This window comes from Cervus elaphus, chromosome X, assembly GCF_910594005.1.
Source record: "Cervus elaphus chromosome X, mCerEla1.1, whole genome shotgun sequence".
Taxonomy (NCBI): Eukaryota; Metazoa; Chordata; class Mammalia; order Artiodactyla; family Cervidae; genus Cervus; species Cervus elaphus.
In genome coordinates this window covers 110,058,720-110,072,450 of record NC_057848.1, presented here as the reverse complement: position 1 = coordinate 110,072,450, position 13,731 = coordinate 110,058,720, and the positions used below count along the sequence as shown (strand labels likewise).

The window sequence follows — 13,731 nt, the reverse complement described above, 5'->3', positions numbered from 1 at the left end:
TTGTTTTTCCTTTCCCCAGTGTTTGTATGGGACCAGAGCCCCCTTCCCCATATGGTAGGTCTCATTGTACTGTGGTTTATCCAGTCCCACCTTCTGGACCTGTTTCTAGTCACCAGGCAGGATCCTGCATTACTTATTTGCACTTCTCATACATTTTTACACTGCTGTATTCTAGAAAAGGCCCTGGACTTAGCTAAAGTGGCTTTTCCCATGCCTGCTGATGAGGCATCTGTCTGTCTGTGTTTAATATTACTCTCTGACTGGCTTTTCAGAATCAGACTCTCTAAGTAGTAGTTCCCATCTTCCTTTGTTTCCTCTACTCTGAGATTCCTGATTCTGGTGATCATGAGAGACCTCCTCCACTGAGACTAACCAGAAGCCAGAGATTGCCCTTCCCCCCAAGAATCCATAACAACCAGACACACCTCTTCGCTGCCTCTGAGTCCTGACTACAACCTTCTTGGTTCACCTGTCTATCCTTTCCAAAAACTTTGTGCTCTTCCCTTCTGCCTATCAGATTCACACTCACACTTTGGAACCCGGTCTGAATCTGACCACCTTGAGGAAAACTTTTCAGGTCATACCAGCCCAAGGAGCTCACATCCTTGTCTGAGCACTTCCAGAACTTACTGTCAGTAAGTATTTCAACAATGTATCATCTATCATTATGGACAGGTTGCAAACTGGTGGCTGATGGGCTGAATATGTTTGGTTTGGTCTGTATGTGGTTTGTTTCTTTTCTAAATTATTTGCTAACAAGTCACAATTACTAATCTTTCCATTCAATCTAGATTTCTGTCTTCTTTTAGAAACAGAGAAATCTAGTAATACTAGCCCTGCATTCCCACAGGGTGGTAGTTAGCTGGATTGGGATGGCAACTTTCCCACTAGATGGACCTCTTGCTCTCCACTTTGTCACAGTCCCCACCACTTATGATGATGATGATGATGATGATGTTACTCCAGCCTCCTTTACTTACTTATTTATAGTACTTGCCTGGCTCTTAAAGGTATATGGAAATTCTGAAATATTCCACACTTATCTAAAGGTCCAACTATATTATAGTCTCTTGACGGAAAGAAACTTTATTTTGAATTTTTTTGTGTCTCACATGCAGCTCTGTACATAGTAGATGCCCAATAAGTATTGGGAAAATAAAGAATTTCCTGAATCATCCTCTAGATGACTCTATAATGTGTAAAAATTTAATTTTACTACAAGATAAAACTTTATAAATGTACCATCTGTTGAGAAAGTATCATATATCTGATACACAATAGATGCCTCTGAACAACAGAGAAGGTAACCGAGGCTCAGAAGGCCTCTACACAGTAGGGCTGGGGCTGGAGATCTGGTAGTTTCTGGGGTAATGGTAAATGCCTATTCTTGATGAGGAAGCTTTCCTAAATGTCAATGCTGGAAGCAGAGAGGAACTGCCCCCTGGGTCTTTCTGGTAATGTTTGTCCACAATCTCTCAGAGTTGTGGACAAAGCTTTGGATAGAGATTAAGCATTTATTCAATTTCCTTTCTGTACTGGGCATTTATGAAGTAACTCTGCACTTATTCTTGGACTATCAGGAATTCTGAGCATCCTGGGTAGCCCAGGATGATGACTGAAAAGATAAGGGAAATATGCTAGATTGAATCTAAATGTTGATGGGATTTGGAGCCCATTTGGTGAGTCACATTCAGTTGAGAGACGCGTCTGCTGGTTTCCTTGCCCATATGTGCACAGAGATTATGCTATATTCCCTCATGCTGTCATTGGTGGTACTGACGTGTGGTGTGGGATGGGAAAACATGCAGAAATAATACATGTGTCATTGTGCAGCAGCAAGCAGGAAGGAATGTGAGAATACTGTAGACTCCCACTGGGGCAGAAATCTGGTGTCATGTGTTGCTGAACAGCTGCAGGAAAATTTGTCTGGACCCTTGGAGGCAGAGAGGTGGGTTCACCAGACGTTGGTTCTGAGTAACTTTTGAGAGCAAAGAGGTTGTACAGGAAACAGACATGGCACATCTAGAAGCTTGACCTTGGAGCCTTCATCTGCTTTCTTTGCCACCCCGTCCCCCTCCTGCTACCACCAGTTCCAGCTGTGGCAAGGAGAGAAGGGAAGCAGAAGGCCTCAGCCCCAGGGTACCAGGTTCCTCTGGGCCTGATGTGCTCACAGGTCCTGCTTAGGGCCACCAGAATGCTCAGGGCAGCTGTGTGGGCTGTAGCTCTGGGACAGAGGGAGCCCCCTGGGCCTATCCTAAAGGAAACAAGAGAGAATGGGGGTGGAGTGGGAGAGGCAAGGCAAAGGACCCATATAGGGGCTTTTATCTTTCAGATTCTGTAGGAATTTAAAAGACTATAAGAAACATAGAATCCATAACTTTGAACTCACCTAGAACCAGGTTCAAGCCCTCCTCTACTCCTACAAGGGTGGCCTTAAGCAAGTGATAATCTCTCCAAACCCAGTTTACTTCTCTCTATATATAGAGAGTCATGTGAAGAGTGTGAAGAGTCATGTGTGAAGAGTCATGAGGTGATGTTTGTATGGGGCCTGGCCCATATTTCAAAAGATGGGAGCTGTAAGTTTTCTAATGATGTAGTTGAGCAATAAGTTATCATATTGATTATTATTTATTGTGGGCTTACTGTGGGTCAGACACTGTGCTAAACCACTTCAATCCATTCTCTCCTTAATCTTTCAAAGAAAGATAAAGAAATTGAGTTACAGAGAGGAAGAGTGACTCATTGACGCTCATCCAGCCAGTAAATGACATACAGCACATACAGCATGCAGAGCAGTTCCAGAGCCCACACTTCCAACCAGACCACCTGCCATGCATTCATCCCACTTCACACATGAGGAAACTTGAGGTTCAGGAGGCACTAACCTCAGAGACAGAGTTTAGGGCTTTAGATGTCTGGCTCTGATATTTCACGTGCTGTATATCCTTGAGCAAGTCACTTAACCTCTCTGAGCTTCAGTTTGCTGATTTAGAAAATGTCCAAGACCAAAGCTTCTGGCAGCCTGTACAGTGAGCAGTATCCTGTGGGAGAAGGTGGAGGGGATGAAGCTCAGAATCTTCCAAAGACAGAGCATGAGAAGAAATGGATGTGACTGACTTTATGAAGTGGAGGCATGTCTGAAGTGGAAGCTTGCCAGAGTGAACGTGCCCGGCTCACACGATCCATTTACCAGAGAGCTTACATGGGCTGGGTTGGCAGGAATACGACCAGCTCAGCCAGCACCCACACAGTGAGCTGCAGTTGCTACCTAGGGGGCAGGAGGTGACCATGAACCCAGGCTGAGCACTACAGCACATTCCCTGGCTCCTTCTGGTTTCCAGAGTGTCAAGGAGCAGCCAAGCCTTGTTCCAGGAGTGGGGAGGAGAGTGAGGAAAAGGAACAGAGTGTTGCCTCTGCTTTGGAAGTTATAAATAAATCCATCTGGAAGTGTTTGGGGGCTGTGGGAGCCTAAGGCCAGCCCCTGCAATTCAGGCCATGTGGCACATATTTCCATTCACACCAGACCTCCCCCCACCCCGCCCCAGTCCCAGGAGACTGTCTGATTGGCTTTGTCTGTTTTGGCCTGAGCTGGGTAGGAACCTCTCAGGCCTCAACTCTGCTTCCAGACCCTGCCCCAATCCTTCTCTCCTCCCAGGCCAGCTCCAGCAAAACCATGTGTGAGAAAGTACTTTGAGAAGTTCACATGCTATTCGAGTGCTGCTTGAATGAATGAATGAATGAATTTCAATTCATCATTTAACTAGCAGTACATTCCACTCACTAGGAAGGGGCCCCATGGTAGTTATGGAAGGTGATGCATTATTGACTTTTAGCCTCTATCTCCGGGTCATCTTTATCCTACCCAACTAAGAGACAGGGGACAAAGGCACTGCACAAGTCTTGTTCATTTTTCTTTCCCCAGAACCAAGGGCAATGCTCAGTAGAGAACAAAATAGAATCCTTGCCCTCAACCGCGCTCATGGTCACAGTGTTTCTCAATGAGAGTACTACTGGCCCTTGGGGTGAGACAATTCTTTGCAGTGTGGGACACTCGTGTGCATTGCAGGATATTCAACATTGTGACTTCTGGCTTACTTAGCACCCCAGAGTCATTGTGACAACTAGAAATGCCTCTACACATTTTCAAATACTTCCAGGGCTGGGAGGACCCACCGCTAGCTGAGGGCCACCCCTGAAGGACTTGAGAGGACATGAGGGGAAGGAAGGTCATCCCCAAGGTGTGAACATGTTGAGTCTTCCAAGCCCACATGGAATTGGTGGTTTATAACTAGGAAATCAAATTTGCCCCAGAAACGTGTAAAATAATCTTTCAGTGGCTGAGTTAGGCCCCAGAAGCCCATAAGGTGGCTGAGGTCCATGGTTCTCCCAGACTGGCCTAGGGCTGAGGTACAGGCACCGCAATGACTGTTTTGAACATGCTGATGAGATGATGAGATGGTATTTTGAGAATGTTCAAAAATAGCCACTATCTGATCCGAGATGTAGGTTTGAAGTCAACCTCAAGATATATTTGGGATAAATTCACTTTGAAGTGGGAGTTCGGTTGAGATCAGCATTTACTAAGATCATCAAGGGACAAGGTATTGGGGAAGAGGTAGGTGAAGAGTGAATTCAGAACTAGAGACCAAAGCTAGAGAAATAGGCCCTGGGGACATCTCTGCCCTTTCGTTTCCATTCCTAAGGTCAGCACCCTAGTTCAGGGCTTCCACTCATGCCAGGGCCATTGAAGCAGGCTCCTAACTGGCCTCTGCTTTTCCTCTGGTCTCTCTGTCTTCCAAAATTATCTTCTTAAAACATGGCTTTCTTCACATCCCTTCTCAGCATTCACCAGATCCAACCACCTCAGCCTTGTACCCTAAACCCCCTGCAGTCCCACTGCCCAGCAAGCTGGCTCTAGATTCTCCTTTAAGACTTGTTGGTACTCATTTCCTAGACCTTAACATCTGGCTACACAGAGTCTCAACCACACACTGACCTTCTATCCTTAACGCCACCTCCTCCCCTGAAATACCCTTTGAACCTCTCTCCATTTTGAAAAGTAAATTCATGCTTCAAGGCCAAGTTCAAGTCTCCCCTCTTTTGTAAAGCTTTCCTTGACCCCTCAGAGGCAAAGAGACACTTCTGCATCTCTGTACTCCCCTCTCCATCTCTTCATATACACCATGGGGCTTCTGTCTCTCCCACTAGACTGAGAGTTCCCTTAGGGCAGCAGCCATGTTTTGCTGTCATCCCATTACCCAGCCTAGTGTGAAGGGATGGGAAAGTGGGCTTCGGGATGAGCTGACAGGACAGTGCAAAGAGAAAATACAGTGGTTCCCCCCAAGCCTGACCATGGGTCCAGTTGAGCCACATTTTTTTTTTTTCATTTCAGAATAGAGAAAAAATTTTTTTGGTACTAAGGCTGCCCTACTCCACATAGGGCTGTCTCTCTCTCTTTTTTTTAAAATTTATATAGATGTAGTTAAGATAGTGGAGTAGAAGGATGCCCACTCACCTTCTCCTGTGAGAACTCCAAAATTGCAACTAGCTGCTGAACAACCATCAACAGGAGAATGTTGGATCCCACCATATAAAGATACTCTGTGTCCAAAGGCAAAGGAGAAGCCTCAGTAAGACAGAAGGAGGGACAAAATTGTGTTTGGAATCAAACCTCATACCCACCAGAGACGCTCAGAGGGTGCAGACAAAACCTTGTGTGCACCAGGACCCAGGGACCCCACAAGAGACTGAGGCAGACCTGCCTTTGAGTGTTTCAGTGTCTCCTGCAGAGGCACAGGTCAGCAGTGTCCTTCCGCGGGGGCAGGGGCTCTGGCTGCAGCAGACCTGGGAGGCATGGCATGTGGCATAAGTCTTCTTGGAGGAGGTTGCCATTAGCCCCACCATAGAACTGCCAAGCAGATGCCCCACAAACTGCAGAACAATTATACCAAAGAAGTTCTCACACTGCTGCAAAACTACTAGGACCCACAACAGATTTCCCAACCTGGGGATCAAGCAAAGGGACTGAGAACTCCCAGGGAATTTGACTTTGAAGGCCAGTGGGAAATTTGATAATGGAACTTCCACAGGACTGGGGAAACAGACTTTTAGAGGGCACAATCAAAACCTTGTGTGCACCAGGAGCCAGGAGAAAGGAGCAGTGTCCCCACAAGAGACTAAGCCAGACTTGCCTGTGAGTGTCCAGGAGTCTCCAGTGGAGGTGTGGTTTGACAGTGGCCAGCTGCAGGATCAGGGGCACTGAATACAACAGTACTGGGAGCCACAGCATGCTGGCAGAAGTCCTTTTGAAAGAGGTCACCATTAGCGCCACTGCATCTGCCATAGTTTAAGCCTCAGGCCAAAGTACTGGGAGGGAACACAGCCACACCCATCAGCAGAAAATTGGATTACTGAGCATGGCCCCACCCATCAGAGCAAGACTCAGTTTGCCCCATAGCCAGTACCTCCCATCAGGAAGCTTCCACAAGCCTCTTATCCTTATCCATCAGAGGCCAGACAGAATGAAAACCACAATCACAGAAAACTAACCAAACTGATCACATGGATCACAGACATGTCTAAGTCAATGAAACTATGAGCTATGCCATGTAGGGCCACCCAAGAATGATGGGTCATGGTGGAGAGCTCTGACAAAATGTGGTCCACTGGAGAAGGGAATGGCAAACCACTTCAGCATTCTTGCCTTAAGAACCCCATGAAGGCAAAAGATATGACACTGAAAGATGAACTCCCCAGATCAGTAGGTGCCCAATATGCTACTGGAGAAGAGTGAAGAAATGGCTCCACAAGGAATGAAGAGGCTGAGCCAAAGCAGAAATAATGCCCAGTTGTGGCTGTGTCTGGTGGTAAAAATAAAGTCTGATGCTGTAAAGAGCAATATTGCATAGGAACTTAGAATGTTAGGTCCATGAATCAAGTTAAATTGGAAGTGGTCAAACAGGAGATGGCAAGAATGAACATCGACATTTTAGGAATCAGTGAACTAAAATGGACCGGAATGGGTGAATTTAATTCAGATGAACGTTTTATCTACTACTGTGGGCAAGAATCCCTTAGAAGAAATGGAGTAGCCATCAGAGTCAACGGAAGAGTCCAAAATGTAGTACTTGAATGCGATCTCAAACATGACAGAATGATGTTCGTTTCCAAGGCAAACCATTCAGTATCACAGTAATCCAAGTCTATGCCCCAACCACTAATGCTGAAGAAGCTGAAGTTGAGCAGTTCTATGAAGCCCTACGGGACCTTCTAGAACTAACACCAAAAAAAGATATCCTTTTTATCATAGGGGACTGGAATGCAAAAGTAGGAAGTCAAGAGATACCTGGAGTAACAGGCAAGTTTCCTCATGGAGTACAAAATGAAGCAGGGCAAAGGCTAACAGAGTTTTGCCAAGAGAATGCACTGGTCACAGCAATCATCCTCTTCCAACAACATAAGAGATGACTCTACACATGGACATCACCAATACTGAAATCAGACTGATTATATTCTTTGCAGCCGAAGATGGAGAGGCTCTATACAGTCAGCAAAAACAAGACCAGGACCTGACTGTGGCTCATATCATGAACCCCTTATTGCCAAATTCAGACTTAAATTGCAGAAAGTAGGGGAAATGACTAGGCCATTCAGGTTATGACCTAAGTCAAATCCCTTATGATTATACAGTAGAAGTGACAAATAGATTCAAGGCATTAGATCTGATAGACAGACTGCCTGGAGAATTATGGGCAGAGGTTTGTAACATTGTACTGGAGGCGGTGTTCAAAACCGTCCCCAAGAAGAAGAAATGAAAAAAAGGCAAAATGATTGTCTGAGGAGGCCTTACAAATAGCTGAGAAAAGAAGATAAGTGAAAGGCAAAGAGAAAAGGAAAGATATACCCATCTGAAAGCAGAGTGTCAAAGAATAGCAAGGAGAGATAAGAAAACCTTCTTAAATGAACAATGCAAAGAAATAGAGGAAAACAATAGAATGAGAAAGACTAGAGATCTCTTATGGAGAAGGCAATGGCAACCCACTCCAGTACTCTTGCCTGGAGAATTCCATGGATGGAGGAGCCTGGTGGGCTACAGTCCATGGGGTCGTGAAGAATCGAACACGACTGAGTGATTTCACTTTCACTTTTCACTTTCACTTTTCACTTTCATGCATTGGAGAAGAAAATGGCAACCCACTCCAGTATTCTTGGCTGGAGAATCCCAGGGACGGAGGAGCCTGCTGGGCTGCCGTCTATGGGGTCGCACAGAGTTGGACACAACTGACGCGACTTAGCAGCAGCAGCAGCAGCAGAGATCTCTTAAAGAAAATTAGAGACACCAATGGAACATTTCATGAAAATATGAGCACAATAAAGGACAGAAATGGTATGGACCTAACAGAAGCTGAAGATATTAAGAAGAGGTAACAAGAATACACAGAAGAACTATACAAAAAACATTTTAATGACCCAGATAACCACGATGGTGTGATCACTCATCTAGAGTCAGAGATCCTGGAGTGTGAAGTCAAGTGGGCCTTAGGAAGCATCACTAGGCACAAAGGTAGTGGGGGTGATGGAATTCCAGTTGAGCTATTTCAAATCCTAAAAGATGATGCTTTGAAAGGCCTGCACTCAAAATGCCAGCAATGATGTTGTGGCCACAGGACTGGAAAAATGTCAGTTTTCATTCCAATCCCAAAGAAAGACAGTGCCAAAGAATCTTCAAATTACTGCACAATTGCACTCATTTCATATGCTAGCAAAGTAATGCTCAAAGTTCTCCAAGCTAGGCTTCAACAGTATGTGAACCGAAAACTTCCAAATGTTCAAGCAGGATTTAGAAGAGACAGAGGAGCCAGAAATCAAATTGTCAATATCCATTGGATCATAGAAAAAGCAAGAGACTTCCAGAAAAAAACATCTGCTTCATTGACTATGCTAAAGCCTTTGACTGTGTGGATCATAATAAACCGTGGAAAATTCTTCAAGAGATGGGAAAATAGACCACCTTACCTGCCTTCTGCAAAACCTATATGCAGATCAAGAAGCAACAGTTAGAACCGCACATGGAATAGTGGACTGGTTCAAAATTAGGAAAGAAGTCCATCAAGGTTGTATATTGCCATCCTGCTTATGTAACTTCTATGCAGAGTACACGATGTGAAATTCTGGGCTAGATGAAGCACAAGCTGGAATCAATATTGCCAGGAGAAATATCAATAACCTCAGATATGCAGATGACAACACCCTTTTGGCAGAAAGTGAAGAGGAACTAAAGAGCCTCTTGATGAAGGTGAAAGAGGAGAGTAAAAAAGCTGGCTTAAAGCTCAACATTCAAAAAACTAAGATCATGGCATCCAGTCCAGTCACTTCATGGTAAATAGATGGGGAAATAATTGAAACAGTGACATACTTTATTTTCTTGGGCTCCAAAATCATTGTGGACTGTGACTGCAGCCACAAAATTAAAAGACACTTGCTCCTTGGAAGAAAAGCTATGACCAACCTAGACAGCATATTGAAAAGTAGAGATATTCATTACTTTGCTGACAAAGTCAATTACTTTGCCAATATAGTCAAAGCTATGGTTTTTCCAATAGTCATGTATGATGTGAGAGTTGGATGATAAAGAAGACTAAGTGCCAAAGAATTGATGCTTTTGAACTGTGGTGTTGGCGAAGACTCTTGAGAGTCCCTTGGACTGCAAAAAGATCAAACCAGTCAATCCTAAAGGAAATCAGTCCTGAATATCATTGGAGGACTGGTGCTGAAGCTGAAGCTCCAAGTCTTTAGCCAACTGATGCAAAGAGCTGACTCATTAGAAAAGACCCTGATGCTGGGAAAGGTTGAAGGCAGGAGGAGAGGGGGACGGCAGAGGATGAGATGGTTAGATGGCATCACCAACTCGATGGACATGAGTTTGAGTAAGCTCCAGGAGATGATGATGGACAGGGAAGCCTGGTGTGCTGCAGTCCATGGGTCGCAAAGAGTCAGACACGACTGAGTGACTGAACAACAAATTTTTAATTGAAGAATAATTGCTTTACAATATTGTGTTGATTTCTGCCATACATCAACATGCATTGGCCATGACACACTTGAGTCACTTTTAACTGTTCTCTCCATGAGCACTGTCTTTGGATGAGGGTTAGTGAAAGAAGTAAGGGAGAGAAGGAAAAAGATGGAGAGCCAAGGTGTCGGGCAGGTAAAGGGAGTTGAATGGAGAAGAGAGGAGAGGTTGAAGTTATGAAAGAGAAGAGAGCCAAGGTCTGCACCAACAGCTTCCACACATAGGAATTCAAATAACCTGAAATGAAATAAGAAAAGATTTGGGATTCTAGAAATGAAAGCAGCTGCCTAGGCAGGTCATTTGAATGTATAGTTAATTAATAGGCGTTAGTGCCCTTCAGTGCCAAGCTGAGTATAGAAACCCGTCCTGCTGTGGTTAAATGCCAGCTGCCCAGGATGCCCGTTTAACAAAGAGCCAAAAAAAAAAAGTATTGGCATGAAAGAGCCAGAGAATTCCTCAGATAGCTCTTCCTAAGGGCATCAGGGCTCACTGGAACCCCATAGTTGCCCCCTACCACTGGCCCTGCTCTTGCCAAAAATAAGTGGACAAGAGAAAAAGAAAACATGTAGTGAACAGCTAGTATCCCAGAGGCCACATTGGATACATTTTATGCATACAAGCTCTTTTGATCCTTAATGTAACTCTGTGAGTTAAGTATCATCTATATTTTACAGATTAGAAAGTTGAGGTCCTGGGAGGGTTAAGAATCTTACCCAAGGGTATACAACTTCAAAGTCCTGAATCTGAGATTCCAATGCAGGTCATCCCCTCCACGATTGGCATCAGTTTTCTCCCTGGTCTTGCTGACTTTGGCTGTGGGGCTGATCTCTGGATTGATTTATTTGAACGTAAACAAAATACCATCAATTTTCCCTGGCTCTGGAATGAATCTTCAGAATCATGTGCTGTTTTCCAGCTTCCAGCTGGGTGTCTTTGCCGGGTGTTCATGAATATGAAGCAATAGGCCTTATCCTGAACATCAACAGCATGCATTCAAAAATACCAGGCTGCTTTTCTTCCCAGAAGACACTTCAGGCTGGGAGCTTTTAGCCTATGGAGCTGAGTTTTTTATTTTCTCTCCCTCCCACTGATCTGCCAGTAATCTGGTTGATAGCTGCTAGGCAAAATTTAAAATCCTTATCAAAATCATGGTACCTTTACTTGTTTAGTTTCCTCAGTCCCTACCCTGATATTAAGTCAGTGTTACACATACTTCCCTAATAAAATGTTGATGATAAAACAAGGTTTAACAAGTGTTTCAAGCTTTAAAACATCATGGTAACTTTGAGATATTGCCCTCACTGTTCTGACTATCCCTAGGACCCATCCCTATCAGCTCAATGGTTGATGGATGCCATCTGTCTGCTGCCAACCTGTGAGTGATGGTAGGCAGAGGACAGGAGGTAGGAACAGAACAGGTTTGACAATGTTTCCCAAAATTCTGATGTGACATGGTTAGGCCAACTCACAGAGGAGCCAGTGGAGGTAAAGAGGCTGGACCCAAATCAGGGTCCAAAATGGCATGCAGTGTAAACCCTATGGAGTTGTGGCTTTAAGGTGGGGTAGGTTGGTTGGAAAGTCTGTGATGATATTTTTATGGAATTGTTCTGGAGTCAGGTACACTCTGGGAACCTTTGGGGTTAGGCCTTTGGTCTAGAGTTGTGTGTCCTGCTCAAGTGGTGAGGGAGTAGGATTATTGTGCTGTATGCACGGCCTTCTGAAATCTCATGGAATAACAGAATTTTCAGTAATATGCAGTGACAAGCAGGTGACAAGTCTCTGATCTTGGGTTTGGGCTTTCACTCTGGTCATTTTAATGAACAGGATTCTTCTGCATCACATTCAAAATCTACTTGGAATCCAATCACTTTTTACCATCTATGTTGCCTCCATCTAGTCCAAGCCATCATCCTCTCTTGCCTGTCACTGGTCTCCTAAATGATGCCATTAAAACATAGTCTGTGTCAATCTTTTGCTCAACAAACATCTTCTAATTTTTCCCCATCTCACTCATATTAAAAGCCAAAGACTTTAGAATAGCCTTCAAGGCCCTCAGAATCTGCCCCTCCCTTACCTCCCTGACTTATCTACTCCAAATCCCTCCGTCACCTCCCTCATCCCAGCCACACTAGTCTCCTGATCATTCTTTATGCTTTCCAGGCACATTAATGTATTGTGCTTGCTTTTCCTTCTGCATGGAATGCTTTTCCCCAGCGCATCAGTCAGGATGCTGGGAGAGAGTGGTTATGGGAACTGCAGAAAGTTGCTGTCTAAAGAAGGCCACCTGAGAGGAGCTGAGGTCTTTGGTGGAGGGATGCAGCCAACCCATGATGAACCTAAACAACGAGAGATTATGAAAAATCTCATTTTCTCTTTCCTTCTGATCTCCTTGCAGGTGCCTCCCATTGGTCAAACCTAACCCGAAGCCAGAGGGCGAGGGAACCTGTCAATGCAGTCCATACAGGTCAGCCTACCAGGGCACAAAGTTGGGTGGAGAAGGGTGGACAAAATCTGAAGGGGGAAATTAAAAATGTCCACAACCTCTGGATATCTTTGTAGCTGGCTCCCTCACTTCCTCCAGCTTTCCACTGAAATGTTACCTTCTCAGTGAAGACTTCTCTGGCCACCATTTCTAAAATTTCAACCCCCAGCAGTCAATACCTTACATCCTTCTTTCATGCTATTGATAACATTTTTGTATAGCACTTAATACCACCTAACATATAATTTATTTATCTTGCCTATCATCTGCTCCCCCACTAGAATGGGAGCCTCATAAAGGCAGGGACTTTGCTTGATTCACTGCTATTATCACTGCCTAGAATACTATACAGTAGGTGCTCAGTGAATATCTGGTCAATGAATGAATGCACTCTCAGAAGCCACCCTAGGGTGAGTCTGCTCTCAGCCAGGCACAGCTAGGGGTAGTTGTTCAATTGTTATTCATGCCTGCTGCTCTCAGTTTCCTTCAAAGAGGCTTACTGCTGCCACATTTTCAAATCAGAGGGTAGGGAGGTCTTTGGTGCCCTCAGCTTTGAAACTTGCATGACAGCTTTTCAACTAGAATCATGGAAACTGCTGTTTCACTGATTAGCATGGCTGAACTTTGTGTGTTTCTAAGTCGTCAGCAGCAGTGGGTAGGTTCACAGTCATGGGGACATTGGCCCTTCCAGGTGGTACTTCCATACATCAATGGTAGTGCTAGTGGGCCTGATTCCAAGTAAAGTGGACCCAGGAGGCACTTCCTTGAGGCTCAAGGGCAGGGGGATATGAGCCGGGCCCTCTGGCTATACTGGTGGTGAAATATGGGTAGGTCAGATCAGGACAAGCAAAACAGGTTTGAATTCCTAGTACACTGTTGCTGTGTCCAGGATAATGTTTTTACTATACAAGTGGCATATGAAGATATTTTCATTGTAAAAAAAAAATGAAACAATCCAGCTACAGTTAAAACCCTCTTCCTTTCCCAACTCTGCTCCCCAGAGGTAACAACCACTGTCATCAGCGAAGAGTACTCTCTTCTAAATCTTTTTCTATGTATACATAGTTTGGTTGTATGTGGGTATTTAAAAATAAATAGTATATTGTATACACTGTATACACTGATCTTTAACTTGCTTTATTTCACTTAACAATGTATCTTGGAAACCTTACCATGT

At 44.5% G+C, this 13,731-nt stretch overlaps 1 protein-coding gene across 11 annotated transcripts in view; it reads left to right on the top strand.

Annotated features, from left to right (window-relative positions):
- NHSL2 (NHS like 2) overlaps positions 1–13,731 on the top strand; it is a 307,579-nt gene that overhangs the window by 122,587 nt on the left and 171,261 nt on the right. For 9 of the 11 annotated variants that reach the window (XM_043896853.1, XM_043896863.1, XM_043896862.1 and 6 more), the window contains exon 2: positions 12,468–12,536. The exons of the other annotated variants lie outside the window; for them this stretch is intronic. In XM_043896853.1, the coding sequence (XP_043752788.1) occupies positions 12,468–12,536 (69 nt within the window). The remainder of the gene's footprint in view (positions 1–12,467; positions 12,537–13,731) is intronic. 11 annotated transcript variants of the gene reach the window in all.